This window comes from Phodopus roborovskii, unplaced genomic scaffold (genome assembly GCF_943737965.1).
Source record: "Phodopus roborovskii unplaced genomic scaffold, PHOROB, whole genome shotgun sequence".
In the NCBI taxonomy this organism is placed as follows: Eukaryota; Metazoa; Chordata; class Mammalia; order Rodentia; family Cricetidae; genus Phodopus; species Phodopus roborovskii.
In genome coordinates, this window is record NW_026125665.1 from 1,803,927 (window position 1) to 1,823,425 (window position 19,499).

Genomic DNA, 19,499 nt, shown 5'->3' on the forward strand with positions numbered 1-19,499 from the left:
TATACACATACACAGAGTGTACCTGTGTATGCAGACATAGACATACATGCACAGCCTCACTAAGGCTTCCTCTCAGGTGACTCCTCATGTCAAGGCAGTCAAAGACAGCCACCTCAACTGTGAGGTAATAGGCGATAATGGCTACATGCAACAAACTAACCCACATTGTGCAAGTGCCAACTGAAATCAGAAATAAGACAAGCATGCCACTCTCCTCACACCCAACAGACTTTGCAAGCTTAGTCAGAGCAGTGTAAGATGGGCATGACTGTGTATGTAAAAGACCCTAAGACAGGATGCTCCTGGAGCTGAAAAACTTTAGCAAAGCATCAAGCTACAAAATCAACACACAGGGCTGGGCCAAGGCTCAGCCTACAGCATGTGCCTAACCTCCACAAGGCATGATTCTGTCCAAATCCCTGCATGAAAGGAAGGGGGTGACTATGTGGGTATGGTCATACACCGGCTGGGCTTGCTGGCTCCAGGGACAGTGTGAGACCCTGTCTCAAGGGAATAATTCTGAGATTTTAAAGAGCAGGTCACTACATCTTCCAGTGGCTCTACATATTCACACCATACACAAGTACCCAACCAACAAAAAAGGAGGGAGGGAGGGGGAAGGGAGGGAGGAACAGAGGGAAGGAGGTAGGCAGACTTACCTGGAAGACACAATGTAACCCAGCACATGGGCAACCAGCAGCTGTCCATGTGTCTCTTCCAAGCGGATGCAGAGTTGGTGTGTGGCCTCCTCAACTGTGGTGGCCAAGGGCACAGGCACAGTAAAGGAGACCCACTTCCGGGCCTCCTCAAAAGCCAGCCTTAGCCGCCCTGGGTGGCCACACTCTGGGAGACTGGCCCAGAGGATGTCCCTCTGAGCTGGGCTCAGCGTTCTCCTTTCCGCAGCAAATAGCAGTTGGATAAGCTCTTGTCCCTGACACCCAGACAGGGCCTTCACTTCCCAGTAGGCACTGGGGTCCTTGAGGGTCTGTTGCAGTGTGTGTAACACCTGCTGGCCTGAGCATGTAGAAAGGATGATGTGTACCCTTGGGGGACACTTGAGGGGCAGCCAGGAAACCCTCCAAGAATGGCATATGGAATCCAGATCATCCACTGAGTCCAGTAGCAAAACCAAGGACTCAAAGTTTCTACAGGACACAGTGTGAAGGAGAGTGTGGAAGAAGTGGCCCATCCTGGCATGGACCTCCAGGACCTGGGTTGGGGGCAGTGGCAGCCCGTAGGCCAAGCACAGTTGAAAGCACACACTCCTGAGGAGGCTTCGGGCATCCAGGCTCATCTTTGATGTCCCCAACAGCCTCAGAATGGCCACAGTCTTGTGGCCAAGGAGCCCTGGTACCTGCTCAGCGAGCTTGCACATGAGGGAGGTCCTCCCGATGCCTGGTGGTCCAAAGAGAACCAATGGAGTATGGGGCTGGCTGTCATCCTGTCTGAGCCGCTGCCCTAGCTGGGCCAGGAGCTCCTGGTGGCCACAGAAGATCCTGGTGGACTCTGTACTCCTCCAGAGGTGGTGGCAGATCTCCTGGTAGAGCCAGCCCAGCTCCTGTCTGGCTGACTCCAGCTCTCGCAATTGCTCCAGGACCTGATGGGTGGTCCTGGCCACAAACTGCTCGCTCAGCTCCTTCAGGTAGCGGGCGTGAGCCTTGTTCTTCGGGTTGACCAAGTCACGGCTCCAGGGCAGTCGGTGGGACTTTAAGACTCCAGGCTGAGCATCCAGTATGCGTCCCTTAAGGCCAAGGAGAAGACTCTGGGCATTGGTGTCTAGACAACCATCTGCCAGCCGATCCACCATCTTCAGAGAGCAATCATCCAAGATATGTTTACTGAGGTCCTGTACATCTCTCAGGAAGACAGTGGCTCCCTGGGCCCCTGGTGCTGAGCTCAGGAGACCCCGCTCGATCTCCCACTCAATGACTGCAAAACAAAGAATAAGAGGGATCATCAGGGTCCCCAAGGGGCTTCAGGACGACAGGTTCCAGAGGGACATGGGCTGTCAAGATCAACAAATGGGACAGTCGCTCAGGGCAGCTTGCAGAAGCCCACATGGGATGTGCACTTGTGTGTGTGTGTGTGTGTGTGTGTGTGTGTGTGTGTGTGTGTGTGTGAGTGGTAGTAGTATTTACACACCATGCCTGCGGAGACTGGAGACCAACCTCTCTGATGTCATGCCAGGATCTCAATGGCCAGTCAGCCTACCTGAAACTGTGAGCTTTGGGTTCAAGGAGAGACAGTATCTCAAAGGAATCAGGTGGACACTGACAAAGGATAATGCTGATGAGCTTCTGTGGATTCCACTTGAGTGTGCCCGCAAAATCTTGTACACATTACACACACAACACAAAAGTCCACAGGCAGGCTGGAGGCAGGGTGGGGCATGCCTGCAATCCCAGCCCTCTGGAAGTTGAGGCAAGGATTGCTGGTATGAGGCCAACCTGGGCTACATGACAATGACTTATTTTTACATTTATTTATTTAGTAAGCTAGTTGGGGGTGGGTTTTTGGGTGTGTGTATGACACCAAGCATGTGTGGAGGTCAGAGGACAAGTGGTGAGAGTTACTTCTCTCCTTCTACCATGTGGTTCATCGGTATTGAACTCAGGTCATCAGGCTTGGTGGAAGGCACCTTTACCTGTAGAGCCATCTTGATGACTCAGCATACAAAATTCAAAGCCAGCATGGACTACACAAGGTGACTGTGCCTCAAAAAAAAAAAAAAAAGATTAAAATCAGATTCCATTAATAAGAAATGTCCAGGCCAGGTGGTGCACACCTTTAATCTTAGCAGGGGGTGGCAGAGGCAGGTGGATCCCTGTAAGTTTGAGACCAGCCTGGTCTACAGATAGAGTGCCAGGATAGATAGGGCCACACAGAGAAACCCTGTCTGGAAAGAAAGAAAAAAAGAAAAGGAGGAAGGAAGGAAGAGAGATCCAGAACAGGCACGTGCATAGACAGCAAGCAGATGAAAGGCTTTCTACAGCCCGGCCAGGGGAACAGCCTCCTACTAAGGTGATAGAATGTTCTGGAACTAGACTGAGGTGGCAGTACAGAGCATGGAGAGTATTAAACTGTTCGATTTACAAATGGGAATTTCAGCTCCATGAGAGTCATCTCTGTGTGTCTGTTTCAAGTGTCCCCTGGAATAGTCAATCAACAAACACTCGGCTCCTGCATGTGTCAGCCTCTGTGGTCCACATGGGGACTCAGCCTTGAGGTTCACCTCTGGAAACAGGTGATGAGTGAGTGAATGAGACTGTCCTCCCAGATAACAGTGATGGGACAAGGTGGCTTTGAAGGCAGAGAGGAAAGAGGGAGGATTATTACCAAGTTCTGAGAATTAACTAACCAGCTGGGTAGAAACCGAAGCTGCTGCCTGGGAACAAGCTTGGCATCTCACTCATAAAGGGCCAATGAAGATGGATCTGTCACAATCACACAGTTGTGACACTGTTGCAAGAATACAACAGATGACACCCAAATGAATGTGTCTGAGTGTGTCAGTGAAACTTTATTTCAAACACAAGCTGTGGACCAGGCTTGGCACCATTACCATAGCTGGCTGATTCCTGCCCCAGGATGTGCTGTAGCTACCTCAGGACTCTTATCTTTTAAAGATTTATCTGTGTGGCCTCTAGACCAGGCTGGCTTTGAACTCACAGAGATCTGCCTGCCTCTGCTATTAAAAGTGTACATAGCTACCACCCGGCTTGTCTTTATTTTTTAATTATATGCGTGTGTGGGTTTGTGTTTGTGAGGATGGACAGGGTCTAGGGGCAGGAAAGAACTGAACTTGGGTCCTCAGAAGAGCAGCCAGAGCTCTACTGCTGAGCTATCTCCCCAACCGTGACCCATGGACTCTTGTTTCTAGAACTCACACTGATTTGTCTCAGGAGGCTCTTGTTTTTTAGCAGCAGCCAGAGTTATTTTTGAAGTCTCTCTGGGCTCAGTGGAGACTCCCAACTCTCCACAGATGGGAAAGCCAGGCCCTCGGAGACACTCATTCCAGTCAAGGACAAGAATCACCCAAAGTTCTCTCCAAAGCAGGCATGGAGGCATAGGCCTGTTATCTTAGCCACTTGGGAGGCTGAAGCAGGAGAATCACAGGTTCAAGGCTAGCCTGAGTGACTAAGACTCTGCCTCAAAATGAGAGAATGAAAAAAGCTGGAATGAAAGGACCTGGTACTATCTGAATTCTAATTAATTGGAATGCACCAATGTGTCTTGGTGCATGTACAATAAAACTACATACATTCTTGGGCTTGCTTAGTGTGCAGGAAACCTTGGGATCCACCTCAGCACCACATATACCCAGTGTGGTGATACACACCTACCCTCTCAGTACTCTGGAGGCAGAGGCAGGTGGACCAGGAGTTCAAGGTCATCCTTGGTTATGTAACAGGTCCAAGGCTAGCCTGGGCTACAAGAGATCCTATCCAAAACAAACAAATAAATAAAAATCCCCTAAGAGGCTGGGGCAATGGCTCAGTGGATAGAGTTTCCCATCTATTCATGAGGATCACAGCTAATATCTTCAGTGCTCACATAAAGGCTTGACCATAACCTAGCACGCTGGAAACGTGCTAGAGAAGGATCTAGGAAGGAACTGGCTAATGCTTAATCTATGAGGCTGGGGTTCAGTGAGAGGCTACCTCAGAGTACAATCAATGGAGAGAAACCTGACAAACTAAGGCCATGCACCCAAGTGCACCTTCGAACACACAATCATGGAAACGTGCATGTGAGCATACACACATATATACACACACATACAGGCATGCACACGCATCTGAGCACACACACACAGCACTCTAGGATCAAGATTCATTAGCATGTAAAGGCCCTTGCCACTGAGTTTGACATGAGTTTAACTCCTGCAAATTGTCTTCTGACCTCCACATGTCTCCACAGCTGGCATCTATTCCCCAGCCAATAAATAAATGCATATAAAAATAAATGAATTCATTCTTGGACACCTCAGTCGCAGGCAAACTAGGAATGGTAATCAATCTGGGAGACAGGAGGGCAGAGGTAGGGGACAGGAAGAGAGAGTGTCCTAGAAGCTGACAGGTTTGGCTAGGGCTGTGCAATCTCCAGGGTGCCAAGGAAATTTGACATAGACTAAGATGACACACTTGTATTTTAGGTCCTGGAGGATGTGTGTTGTCTTGGGTTTCCTATGTCACATAAACGCCTGGGGGTCCCCTGGGCCTCACCTGAGCGATGGTAACACTCCCATTGCTCCTGGCTGATGAGGCCCAGCCTCCAAGCTTCTTGAGCTCCACCTCGAAGGACAGAGGTCAAGGTGGCCTCCTCAGGCCCTGGGGCCTCCACGGAGCCTGGAGGTTGCAGCAAGTAGGTGGGAGGGATGGCGTTGTCGTCTCTCCGGAAATGTCTGGCCACCAGCTCTAGATTTCGAGGCCTGGAGGTCAGCTGGGCCCTTAGTGCCTCCCACTCTTTCTCTTCGATCCGTTGGGGAACCAGGCAGGGGCCATACTGGTCGCCCAGGAGAGCCTGGCAGGGAGACATATGGAGCATGGGTTCAAATCGCACTTGACACTGAACTCCAGGGCCATGAAGGAAGCACACTGAGGCCCTGAACACCAACTTAGTCATGACATCATGGTGATAATTACACAAAGAAGCGTGGTCAGAAGCATGAGGGCACAGGGTGATGCCAGCATTAGGTGAGGGGGCTGAGGCAAGAGGAGTGAGGGTTCTAGGACAACATGGACAGCAAAGGAAGACCATCTCAGAAGAAAGAAGAGCTCAACAACAGCTACAGGATGGAGAAGGAGGAGTGTGGAGGGGAGGAGGGAGGAAAGGAGAGGAGATGGAAAAAGAAGGGTATACAGGAGGGGAGAAGTAAAAAGGAAAGCACTCAGAAGTAGTCATTGAGGCAGGTCTGTGTATACATGTGTGTGTGTGCGCGCGCATGTGCACCTGTGTGTGCAAGTGTGTATTGCATGTGTGTGCATGTGGCATGTGTGTGTGCACGAGTGCTCATGTGTGGGCACATATGACAGAAACAAGTACATTTCTGTAGTTTTGAGTCAGGGCTCCAATGTTGCCTAGGCTAGCTCCAGCCTCAGTGTCTTGAGTGGCAGAAAGCACAGACCACACATCCTGTCCAGGAATCTGTGGTGACAGATGGTCAGGCAGTTCCTCCAAGGTCCCCGCAGCCTCCCAGGAACAAGGTCCAGCTTGCCTCAGAGAGAGGCTTGAGGCTGGGGCCACAGAGCGAGGGAGGTGCTAGGAGCAGCCATAGCCCCAAGAGGTGAGGCACAGCCTCTAAAGGAGGTGCGTGGGGACCTGTGACTTGCTAATGAGCTATTTACCACAGAGCCTCCTCTCCAGGGCAACAGTGTGGGTCTGATTTCGTGGAAAGTCCCCCTAGCAAGAGTGACAGTGGTAGGCAGGATCTAGGGACAAAGGAGGGCAATGCTGGGATGGGGCATGAGTAGGTAGACCTCAGCTGTGGAGCTGCAGGTGGTTCAGATGAGGAGGCAGCCTGGGGATGACCCTTCCTTCCCCATCTAGCTGGAGCCATCGTGTGCTTTCCCAGCCTGCAGTATGGGCTCAGAGTCATTTCCCCTGTGGCGTCTCCTAGTCCTCTCTGAAAATTTTAATTCGTGGGTGGTTTGTGCTTGGGGATATTTTCTCCTTGTGTTTAAAAAAAAACATTTTGGGGGAGGGGCCTGGTAAGATGGCTCAGTGGGTATAGGCATTTGCCAAGGAGCACTGGAACTCAGAGGATGAAAGGAGGAAGGCAACCCCTGCAGGCAACCTGCTTTCCCCTATAAACAAATAAATATCCAGAGCTGCATGGGCTGATGGCACAGGCCTGCCATCCCCATCCCCACACCGGAGGAATGCGTTTATGATTAGGTCCATCCCCACACCGGAGGAATGCGTTTATGATTAGGTTCAGCTTCACAGTGAGTTTGAGGTCATCCTGGGCTACCTGATACCCCTTCTTAAATGGGAAAACCAAAACCAGTTCTCCCTTGCAAACTCAACATGATTGTCAGGTCTTGGGGAAATTAAGCTTAGGAGCATGAAAAATAACTGAGAAGGGGAGTTGTAAGCAAGAGGACATGTTTAGCAAGTGGGTGTGTGTATGTATATCTGTGTGTATGTGTGTGTGTGAGAGAGCATATGTACGTAGCCTGTGCACATGGAGGCCAAAGGTTCACACAGTATGACATCTAGTCCCCTCTCTAATTTGTAATTTTTTGACGTTTATTTACAGGTGTGGGTGTGCGCTATTGTGGATGCTGTGCCCACAGAGGCCAGAAGAGGATAGAGTTACAGGTGTTTGTGAGTTCCCTGATGTGGGTGCTGGGTCCTCTTCCATTACAGCAGGCATGTGTCACTGCTTACCATCTCTCCAGCCCACACTTTATCTTTTGAGACACAGTCTCTCCAGGAACCTGAGCTCATCAACTGCCTAGATCTCACTGACTGCTCAGTGAGTACCAGGGTTCCATCCATCTTTGCTCAGGATTTGAACACAAGTCCTCATGCTTGCCCATCAGACACTTTACACACTGAGCCTTCTCCCCAGCCTGTGAAAATAATTTAAAGCAATAATAATTAAAACATACTGGTAGTTGAGCACAAAGAGAAGGACAGGACGCAGTTTGAAGACACCAGAAGCAAGCACTGTAGTTAAAAGTTAACACATGACCAGACATGGTGGCGCACACCTTTGATCCCAGCACCAGGCATGGTGGTGCACATCTTTGATCCCAGCACTCGGGAGGCAGAGGCAGGTGGATCTCTGTGAGTTTGAGGCCAGCCTGGTCTACAGAGTGAGTTCCAAGACAGTCAGGGCTACACAGGGAAACCTGTCTCAAGATAACAAAAAAGCAACACAATGACAACACATTGACACATCTGAAGAGGCAAGCCTCGGCCCTTGCTCAGTGCCAGTGTTTGTCTTTTCTCTCCTTTTCTTTTGAGATGAGGGCTCATAATGGGCCTCCAACTCATTGGCACCAAACAGGACATCTCTATCAACATCCTCCCAAAAGGTTCAGGAGCATCACAGAAGTGGGAGTACAAGAATGATGTGAACTCGAGACTGCCATGAACCCCTGAACTCACAGGAGCCACACCTACACACGATCAACACAGCTAAAACCCAGTGTGTGTGTATTGGGGGGGTCCTGAGGGGAGGGAAACACAGCTAAAACCCAGTGTGTGGGAGCGGGGCTCTTGAGAGGAGGGAAAATCACTTTGTTCCAAGGGTGGGGACTCTGGAAGGCTGCTCTTTCTCTTGTATACCTGTGTGCACTCAGGTGATGAAGGTACCTGACCCTCACCCAGCCCCCTGATTTAGCAGCCATGACAGGCTACAGAAAAGACCCAGCAAGACCAAGGCCCTGACTCAGCACATGTGCTTAGTTTCTGGCCTTCTGACCCTGTAGTAGCTTTCCTAGTCACTAGGAGGTCAGATACCTACTACATGGCAAGGAACCAATCAGAAGTTAGCTGGCAGGCTCTGGGCATGCTTTATGGTAAATGGCTGACAGTGACATGACTTGTAGAGCATAGCAACCGCCCTGGGAGGGCCTATAGACCATAACAACCAGTTGACCAATCAATACAGGACAGGTCGCCCAAGCCTGGAAGTCCACCAGTCCTGAGGCTATTGTGTACCCCTAGACACTCTCCTTATACACCCCAGTAAATTCCCCACCTTGTGGGGCCCCTTGGGGTCCTTCTCATATCACCTGCCGAGATGAACCAATAAGGGTCTGAGTTAAAGACATTAACTCGGTAAACAATAAAAGGTTCTTTGCTTTTGCATCAGAATGGGTCTCTTGGTGATTCTGGGGTACAAAATTTGGGCACAATAGTGGTACTAATTGAACTCATTTGGGTTATTTAAAAAGACACAAAGGTGGCAGGAGGAGTCTGGGAGGGGTAGGGGGCAGGCAGGGCAAGTTGGGGATGGATTTGATCAAGATAAAATGTATGAAGGTAAGAAATTGTCAAAGAAGACATTTTGTTGACAAATATTCTTTAAAAAAAGACTCCTGGGTTGAAGCAATCCTCCTGCCTCAGCCTCCCAAGTAGTTGCTATGACAGGTGTATGCCTGCACCTCTGGCTTCTTCTGTTTTGTTTTCTTAGGGAGACTTAATCTCTGGGGCAACACTAGCCTATAGAACATTCTAGAAATCTGGTGACTACTAATCCATGCTACCAACACACTCACCATGACTAAGGCAATGTAAATATTGCTGCACAGGGTCTGTGGCTCTTGATGTGGCCAGGGTTTTTATTCACATGTGAGTCTGTAAGTGTATGCACATGAGCACCGTGCCCCTGGAGCCCAGAGAGGGCATCAGACCTCAGCCTGACGTGGGTGCAGGGGACTGAACTGGGGTTCTCTGTCTGCAAGAGCAGTGCAGGCTCCTAACTGCTGGTTCTCAGGGTGTTTGTTTGTTTGTTTCTTTGTTTTGTTTCAACACATCTCTCTATGTGTCTCTGGCTGTCCAGAACTCGCTCTGTAGCCCAGGCTGGCCTCAAACTCAGAGGTCACCTGCCTCTGCCTCCTGAGTGCTGGGTACTTCTAGCTTAGTTTTTTTTTTTTTTTTGTTTTTGTTTTTTTTTTTTGTTTGTTTTTAATTTTCACTTTTTGAGACAGGGTCTGGAACCTGCTACACAAGGATGGCCTTGAATTACTGATCTTCCTGGCCCCACCTGCTATAATACCAGCCTGCTCTGTCAACCAGAGAGGGGATTATTTTGGTGACAGAGGAGGTAGAGGTGTGTATTGCAGAGCAACAGAAACATGGGGACAGAGGCAGAAAAAGGATGTGTGTTTCTACTTTCTCTCTTGTTTTCCAGAATCCCAAATTTCCCAAATGTAAAGTGGACCAGGTGGGAAAGGTGAAGAGAATTTCAGAATGGCCTGGAAAATTCCCTCCAAGTCAGCATTACACCCTCCAGTTCACTTACTGCTGCATTTGATTACTAATGCCTGGCTCCCAGCTCCTTCTGAGGAGCACACTCAAGTACTGTTAGTGATTACTTATGTCTGTCATTACTGGTTCTTGGAGACTAGGATATTAGCAAAAATGCCACCCACTTCTCTCTCTCTTCAGGTTGGGTGGCTGCCAAAGACCACTTTCCTGCGATGGAAAACAGAATAAGGGCAATTCCACCTACCCTGACACACTCACCACAAAAGCTGGTCCTATGGACGTTTTCTGGCAGCGGTCAAGTTCTTCTAAGCAGAGTTCTACAGTCAAGTGGTCAGTGGCCTGTGTGTTCGGGATACCCCACCTCAGATCAACCACCTGGGAATAGAAGGGTGAGGTTTCTGATGACTGGTGTGTTCTACAGTTTCATTCAACTGAATCAGTTTCTCTTCCAGGGGGATTCTAAGATTAGACAAATTGGAGGCGAGGGATATAGCTAAGTGGTAGAATTCTTGCCTAGAATCCCCCAGTGAGGGGCTGAGGGTGTGGTGGTTGGCAGATTGTTCGCATAATGCACATGATTGACCTCTGGATTCCATTCTGCACCAGAATAAAAGACAAAAGTGTAGCCCGGTAGCCCATGTTTTGCTGGAGAGAAGCTCAAAGGTAAAAAGCATTGGCTGCTCTTCCAGAGGACATAGGTTCAATTCCCAGCACCCACATGGCGCTCTCATCTGTCTGTAACTCAAGTTTCAGGGGATCTGACACCTTCATACTGACATATACACAGGCAAAACACCAATGCATATTTTCAAATGTATATATATATATATATATACATATATATATATATAAAGAAAAAAATTGAAAAAGGAAAAAAGTGGCTCATCAGTGTAATTTTGAGAAAAGAAAAAGGCAGATGCACACTAAGGGTATCTATGGGGTCCTCCAGGGTTCCCACTTGTGGTCCCCCTCTCAGAAGGTTGTGGCCATGAACTGCAAGAAAAGTCCCTTTGGCTCCTGAGGCTAAAGTAGGAGGGAAGAATTTGAGGTCAAGGTGTAACACAAAAAAATAAAAGACCCAGAGACAGATATTGGGGTCAAGCTTCATGCTGAAGATCAGAGAAGCAAAGCAGCTAACCCAGTAGATTTTACCTCTAGCCAGCTGAAATGGCAATCTTGTCTCCACGAATCCTCAGAGGCAAAAGGCTCTTAATTCCTGTCTTCTCCTACTTTTATTCCTTTCTCCACCCAGCCATATCTTCCTGTCTCCACCTCCCTAGTGCTGGGATTAAAGGTGTGTAACCCCAGGTGCAGAGATCACCTTTGTGTGAGCTGTTTCTTTTAGGATTGGATCAATTCTGTAGTCAGTGTGGCCTTGAACTAACAGAGATCGGTCTACCTCTTAATCATGACTCCTGGGATTAAAGGTTTGTATCACTGCTGCCTGACAGCTTGAGGCTGGCTTTGCTTTCTGAATTTTAGGCAAGCTTAATAAATCATAAATAATATATCACCACATCAAGGCCTGTCTGAGCTACATAGACACCCTGTCTCAAAGGAGAGGGAAAGAGAAAAGAAAAGAAAGGTTTACTAAAAGCACTTGCTGCTCCCCCCAGAGATCTGAATTTACTTCCCAGAACTGCACTGGGTATCTCAGAACTCCAGTGGGAATCCAAAGCCCTCTCTGGTCCCCCAAACCCCTCACACACTTGCACACACACACAAACACATGTAAATAAAATAATAAATCTTAAAAAACAAAAATGGGCTTGGTAGGGCAGAGGCTGAGCTTCAGTTGATAGAATGCTGCCCTGGCTACACCAAGCCCTGTGTTCGATGCCCGGCACTGTCTAGCAGGTGGGACTGGGACACACCTTTTATCCCTGCGCTTGGAAGCAGGGGTATCTGGAGCTCAAGGCCATAGCTATATATTGAGCTCAGTGTCAGCCTGGATTTCATGAGACCCTGTTTGAGCAATTGAATAATTCTGTAGGAAACTGGGTGTTTCTGGCCTTGTTCCTTGTTAAAGGAGAGCATGTCCAAGCTCACTGGGAACATGATTTGCGAGGGAGGGTGTTGAGACCATCGGGAAGTGACCCAGCCAGGAAGTGACCCTGCCAATTCTCCTTAGCAACCACACCCATGCCACCTCTGCCACTGGCAGGCAGGGGGCTGGGAGAGCTGAGGTGGAGGAGTGGGTTGGGAGGCTGCAGGGCTGGCCCAGTGAAGGCTGGAATGACAGACAGGAAGACAAAGGGTACAGGGAGTCATCTCCACCTTTATCAGTTCTATAGCCCAGAGAGAAAGAAATGCAAACCATCTGCCTGGGGCAGCAGGCAGACCAGCAAGTGTTAAAGTGACAAGCACAGGGCTTTCACGAACCCTCATTGTGTAAGATTCCCTTTCTGTCTCTATTTTGTTCTGGTGACATATGTGTGTACATGCTCATGTGTGTGTGTGCACACAGGGGTGTGTATGTAGAGCCTCAAGGTCAAGCATGTCTAGCATCTTCCATTATTCCTCTACATCTTGGTTTTTGAGACAGGGTCTCTCAGGCTGGACTGCATGGCCATGAAGCTCTAGGCCTGTACCTGTCCCTCCCCCAATTACAGTCACATGTCACTGCACCCAGCTTCTGTGTGGGCACTGGGGATCCGAACTCAGACCTTCATACTTGCAAGGTAAGCCCTGTTCTTTCTCAGGAGTCTATCAAGAATGGAGTTGTGCATTGTGCATCCTGTGCCACCATGGCAACTCAGGAGAGCTTGTGGAGAAGGGGGCTAAAAACAAGAGGCTGGCTTTGAAGTTCACCCTTGACTGCCCCCTGGAGAAGATGGGAGTCACTGGTGCTGCCAATTTCAAACAGTTCCTCCAGGAGATAATCAAGGAGAACAGGGAAGCTGGGAATCTTGGTGGAGGGGTGTGACCATCAAACAGCTTATAGAGCAAGTCATTGTGGCTTCTCAGATACCTGTGTCCCAAAGGTGTTTGAAGAATAATGGTCTCTGAGACCAATTGCTGAGAGCTAGGTGATGGCACTCACTTTAATCCCAGCACTCAGGAGGAGAGACAGATGGAGTTTGAAGTAAGCATGGTCTACAGAGTGAGTTCCAGGCCAGCCAGGGCTACACAGAGAAGCCCTGTCTCAAAAAACAAAACAAAACAAAAATAATAATAACAACAATAAATAAATAAATGAGAGAGAGAAACAGAGAGAGAGAGAGAGATAGCTATAAGCTACTTTATTTTTACTGTATTACTTCCAGATTAACCAGGACAAAGAGGAGGACAAGGATTAAGACACATTGGTCTGGAATGCTCTGTGTGAATTCATACATAAAATTTAGGAACAGCAGCAACAGGAAGAATGGGGCTCGCCTTTAGCCCCGACTCGCTTGGTGGTGCTGGCTGGGTAATGGCAGATCTCTGACATGCTTGTCTGTAGCATGAGGCCCTGAATTACATCCCATAAACTCATGCAAGAGCCAGGGTCAGTGATATATTCTGCAGTCCTAGAGCTGAGGACCCCAGGGCTGGATGTCAGGCAGTCAGGTTGGCAAGTTCCAGGTCAGTGAGAGATGCTGTCTCCAAATGCTAAATGGATGGCACCTGGGGAAAGATACCCAAGCATGACACCTGATCCCCACACGCACACACACACAGGAACACTGATAAGGAGATGGGGACAGCAATGTAAAGCAAGAAGGTGGCCTCTTGTTAAAATATTACGAAGGGCTAAAGATGGCTCAGTGGTTAAGAGCACTGGCTCCTCTCACAGAGGACCCAGGTTCAGGTTTAGTTCCCAGCTCCCACACGGCAGCTCACAACTGCCTATAACTCCAGTTCCAGGGAATCTGACGCCTTCTTCTGGCCTCCACAGTTACTGCACACATGAGGCACATAGACTTACATGCAGACAAACAACCAATTGCATAAAATCATTAAATGAATCTTGCCTAGACATGACTAGGACAGCAGACATGGTGGCACATAGAGGGCATCAGAAAGACAGGCACCGGAGAAATGGGAGTGTTAATCATGCAGGGCTGTGTCCTCAAAGGAGAAAATGGATGCCTGTTTCCTGCTGAGAAGGCTGGCAGAAGATGCTATTAATTACCTGGTGATCTTTGCTATTTGTACAGCTAGATCCCACAATGTTTACCCCAGACTCTCCCTCTCTAGAACTTCATCTCTGTTTCTCATCACTAGAGCCCACCCTGAGGGGAAATGTCGCATGAACTCCATAACCTGCTTGAGCACTACACTGTCTGGGGAGGGCAGAGATCACCACAGATCCTAGACCCTTAGGCTGTAGACTCCATCTTCATGGTGGAGGTCACATGTATTTTGCAAAGAGTTTTGATGTAATCATTCCTTAAGCTTTATTGTGCACATGGTACTGGGACAATTGTCACCAGGGAACTTTTTTCAAAGCTGTACTGTACTTAAATATGCCTAAAATAAACAGCCTGGGGCCAGACTCCAGAAGTCTGACCCAGCCCAGCCAAGTCTCGCTGAACTGGGTTCCTTCTTGCCTCCCAGTTTGCTTCTCTGATGACTGTGATGTTTGTAGGTAACCCCACAGTGGTGCATGCCTTTAATACCAGCACTCAGGAGGCAGAGACAGAGGGACCTCTTGGAGAGGTAGCTCAGTTGGTAGTGCTTACAGGTCTGTTGGCAGAGTGCCTGCCTAGCACACATGAATCCCTGGGTCCATCCACATCACTGAATAAATGGCTCGGTGGCACACTCCTGTCACCCTGTCACTTGGGAGGTGAAGGCAGGCAAATTATGAATTCAGTGCAGTGTCATCCTCAACTACACAGTGAGTTGAGTTCAGCCTGGGCTAAATGAGACCTCATCTCAAAAGACAAAACAAAAAAACATTTTGAGTTTTGAGACCTAAAGATAAATCACCTAACAGATGACAAGGGGTGGTGTGACTCCTTAGTGACCACAGGCGCTTACCTCAAATGTCAAGCCGTGTTTCTGGCAGAAGCTCCGTAACTCAGGGTAGGCGGTACACTGCAGAACTTCTCGCTCTGTGTCCATATCTGTAAGGTACAGAGAGAAGATTCCAGAAGTCTGCCCTGCCCCTACTGAGCTGTGTCTCATCAGACCCCTGTAAGGTTGGAGTCATCCTAAATATCAAAAATAAAATAAGGAAGAAGAAGAGGAGGAAAGTAGGAAGAGGAGAAGCAGAAAGATGGGGCCAGCAAGATGGCTCAGCAGCAAAGGAACTTGCTGCCAAGCCTGCCCACCTGCCCCACAGGGCAGAAGGAAGGAACTGATCTCTGTCCTCTGACCTCCACACACGTGTGCTATCCTGGTGCACACATAACTCTTTCTGCAGGAAGACCATTTACACAAAATTATTGAAATCTAAAAGTTACTGTAAGGGGCCAACTAAAGAAACACACCCTGAGCAGAGCCAAAGAAACACACTTTGGCCCTGCAACCAGAACCAAAGGAATGCACCCTGACCCCGAAACCAGTGCCAAAGAAACACACTTTGTCCCTGGAATAAGAGCCTGTGAAGAAATACACCCTGATCCTACAATGAGAGACAAAAGGCTAAAAGGACCAGTGAAAGAAACACACATTGTCCCTGAGACCAGAGCCAAATCTGACTCTAAACCTGTGCAAAAACTAACCTATCACTGAGAACGAGATCCAGCCAGTCTGAGCTCAGGGACTGAAATCTGACCAATCCCCACCCTGGAATCTCCCTGGGAAAACTCCACCCCCTAAGAAGTCCTATATAAACTCCGAGTATGTTCAGCATGTTGCTATTCAGACTCCCTAGCAGTCCTCAGGGTGGGTTGCCACCCTGGCAGAGGGCAGCCACTCTCCTGGATTCTTCACTCCCAATACATCTCTTGAATGAGATTTGGGTGAGACCTTTTGCCTCATTTGCCGGAGCAGAGACACAGAGACCACCCTGAGCAGAGCTGGCAAAGCTAAGTGGCTACACTCCACTCTCTGGCTGGGACTGGAGCCAAACTGTAACAACTTTGCCAGGGAAACCCCTCTCCTGCCAGAGCAGAGCTGATACACTGGGAAAGCCTTTCCCCAAAGCAGGGCTGTGAGCTGCTAAGCTTACTTCACTGTGGTATTCCTTGGCTCCCGAGTGCCAGAATACCTTCCCATCTGAGCTGCAACACTCAGTATTCTGTCTCCCAAGTGCCAGAGTCCCTGTTCATCCCATTGGAGCCATCAAAATGCTTATAGATACATAGAGTCAAATCAAAGAAACCAACCACCCTGGTTAACCTAGAAGTTGCCTGTGTAAGCTCCATCAAAACCACACCCCAAGATACCCTCAGGCCCAGCCCAGCAGGATGAGCCCAGGCTAAGATAGAGCAGCCAGATAAAATGTAAGCATGTTGGGCAAGGAGCATTCGGCTCTTTATATAATACACTTGGACCCAACACTCTGGAGACCCTGGATTTTACCCCTTGGACTGCAACAAAACAAGGCACCCACCAAACACTAACAGTACTCTCAGCTGATTACAAACCAGATAAACAAGGAAGTCATGTGCAAGTACATGCTGATCCACTCCAGGCTCTGGTTGTAACACACTGAAGGATTGTTTCCAGTTCCTCTGAAATGCAGAGTGAAGCAGGTGGGATTGCTGTGCTGACAGAGAACCCAGAACTTCAAGCAGTATTAGGCAGGGTCTCCACCCCTGAGCCACACCCTCAACCCCTCACTGGAGGATTCTAGGCAGGGGCTCTACCACAACCACAAAAAATAAGTGACTCAAAATACCTATTCAGGTTGTGCCTTGGGAGTGGTCCAGGACCAGATGAGTCTGGTATCTGTCTCCCACACACTTGTCCCTTTCCCAATCTATCTTATCAACTTTATAGGCTATTTGGATGTGCTTATAAAATCCTTGTCAGATAATAAGTTCAAGTCCAGAGCCTTGCTAAAGATGAGGGACACATCAAAAGACACAGTGAAGTCTGAAGTCAGGGGCTTGCATGTAGCTCCACCATCAGAACTTTTCAGGCACATGCAGAGCTTGGGAAAGCTTGTCTAACATATATGGGGACTCCAAGTTCAGTCCCTAGCACTAAGAAGCCAAAAGATCAAAAGAATATATGCAATTCATTTGTCAGACAATAATGAATATTTGACAGTGTCATCAGTCACTTGTCACACAGCCATTACTGAAAAGATAAACAGGGCCCTCCCTGCACACACCTTTAATCCCAGAACTTGGGAGGCAGAGGCAGGGGGATCTCTAAAGATTGAATGGTAGAATATACTCTACATTGGAGGGGGAAATGATAACACTCCACTCAATGTGCATGTCTTCTAGCAAATTGAGTAAATTTGAAGGTAAGCTTTGCACTTGAAGCCGCTTGTCCGGATCAAGCTGAGAAAAAGGACATTATACATTGGTGTCCTGTGGTGCACCATGCTAGTGACAGGGCTGTGTGCTCAGTGAATTCAGCCTGTAGCATGAACATAACTGTGACAGTAATTATATCATGGGAATTGGGAGCTAATGCAAACCAGGCATTTTCTTTTTTCTTTCTTTCTTTTTTTTTTTTTTCTTTTTGTGTTTTGTTTTTTGAGATAGGGTTTCTCTGTGGCTTTGGAGGCTGTCCTGGAACTAGCTCTTGTAGAACAGGCTGGTCTTGAACTCACAGAGATCTGCCTGCCTCTGCCTCCCGAGCACTGGGACTAAAGGTGTGAGCCACTACCATCTGGTGAGGTGTTTTCATGTGTAGTTTTATTTAATGTGAATAACATGAAGCTGTATGCAGCCGACACATGATCAGAGGGAGAACCAACATAAAGCATAGGGTTATTGAGATGCTCACTGTGTGAAGGGACTTGCCATCAAGCCTAAAGAACCAAGTTCAATTCCTGAGGCCCACCTGGTAGGAGGAGAGAACCAACTCCTGAAAGCTGTTCTCTGTGCATGGCTCATGTGCACCCCACCCCACACATAAATACATGTGTAAAGATCCAGGCAGATCCAGAAATGCAGCTCACTAATAGTATGCCTAACACAATCTAAATGTGTAAAGATCACGGTAGACACAGGAATGCAGCTTACTAGCAGAGTGCTTGTCTAACACAAACTGGGTTTAATCTCCAGAACAGCATTTTAAAAAATGAATAAACAAAAAAAAAATCTTTTCTAAAAGAAAGGCTTGGGCAGGAGGTAGCGTATGGCTCAATAGTAGAACATTTGTGGGCACACTTGAAGGCCCTTGTCTGCACACAAGTTCCCATCCTGACTCTTGCCAAGCATGTGTGAGATGCTAAGTTCTTCCTCCGCATCAGCCAACACACACAAGGCAAAGCATAAAGAATAGCACACAAGACACTGTGAACATTGCTTGTAATATCAGGCCACGCACAGCACCTGTACTCAGTTAGTTATATGGTGAAGAAACAAGAGGATCCGGGAGGACCCCTGACAACAGCTCTTATGTGCACCAGCCTATGTCTATTCACATGCATCTCTCAGAGGACCCCATGAGGTCAAGCCACCATCAAGAGTGTCTGTTTGTCTCAAGCTCCCAGCCTGCCCTTACCTGAGATGGCAGAACTGATGAAGATGGCCACACTCCTGCTGGAAGAGGGTGCTGGGAGGGAGACGGCCTGACCCTGGAGAAGCCGCTGGCGAGTGCCAGGGCTGAGGGGGCCCACACTCATGCTTCCCATTCACCTGGATGATTCTTCCCCAGGAAAGAGTCTGAGAACTGTGGATTTCAGGCCAGTAGCTGAGGAGCCCCCTGGGGAGCTGGCCAGGCTCAGCCCTCTGAAGAAGGGTGTATCTCAGACTCTGAGTCCCTTGGTTACTTGCTGCGTTGGTTACTGCAGCGTTCCTTCAGGGATACCAGGATGCTGTCTTCCACTCTGCTTGTCTGCAAGTACTATCAGAGCATGGGACAGCAGCTTTCCCAGTGTTGTTAAGTGTTGTTGACTTCTTCAGGCACCAGAGTCGTCTTCCAGCTTCTCATGGAAGCTTCAGTGGTCGCTATAGCAACTATGGTTCAAAGCACTGGGCGCTGGAGCCCAGGGACCACACAATCTTTCCAACACCTGCTCCTCTGGGGCCTCTGTGTAAGCTGAGTCTGAGCCCAGGTGTGCTGAGGGAGGCTAAGGGTTTCTAGAAGTCATGGGAAACCCTGGCATTGGGTAGAGAGTCCATTCCATGCCATCCTATCTGTACCTCTCATAAACCAATGTTCATGTACACTGAAAGTTATGCAAGATGGTTATCTCACCTAGAACATTATGCCACCAGAACGTGACATTGCTTGCAGAATTCATGGCTGTCAGGAATAGGAGTGCCAAGAACATCAAGTGAGTTGAAGGCTGGAGGAGGGGTGGTGGCTTAGGGGTAGAGCCCTTGCCTAGAATCTCCCAGTGAGGGGCTTGGGGCATGGCTCAGGGGTGAAGCTGTAGTGCTATATTATTTATGATTTATTAAAGCTTGCCTGAAGATCAGAAAAAGTTGGCCACAAGCCACAGAAGCCATGCACACACCTTAAATCCCAGCAGCCAGAAGATAGGAGATGGT

The 19,499-nt window shown here is 48.6% G+C and overlaps 1 protein-coding gene across 1 annotated transcript in view; it reads right to left on the reverse strand.

The window, feature by feature from the left end:
• The window catches only part of Nwd1 (NACHT and WD repeat domain containing 1), a 57,342-nt gene extending 38,690 nt beyond the window's left edge, over positions 1 to 18,652 (reverse strand). The window contains exons 1-5 of the mRNA XM_051178181.1: positions 18,508 to 18,652; positions 14,914 to 14,999; positions 10,204 to 10,320; positions 5,226 to 5,523; positions 660 to 1,929 (exon numbers count right to left, since the gene is read on the reverse strand). Of these exons, the coding sequence (XP_051034138.1) occupies positions 660 to 1,929; positions 5,226 to 5,523; positions 10,204 to 10,320; positions 14,914 to 14,999; positions 18,508 to 18,637 (1,901 nt within the window). The 5' untranslated portion in view covers positions 18,638 to 18,652. The remainder of the gene's footprint in view (positions 1 to 659; positions 1,930 to 5,225; positions 5,524 to 10,203; positions 10,321 to 14,913; positions 15,000 to 18,507) is intronic.
• Positions 18,653 to 19,499: the final 847 nt, after the last annotated feature.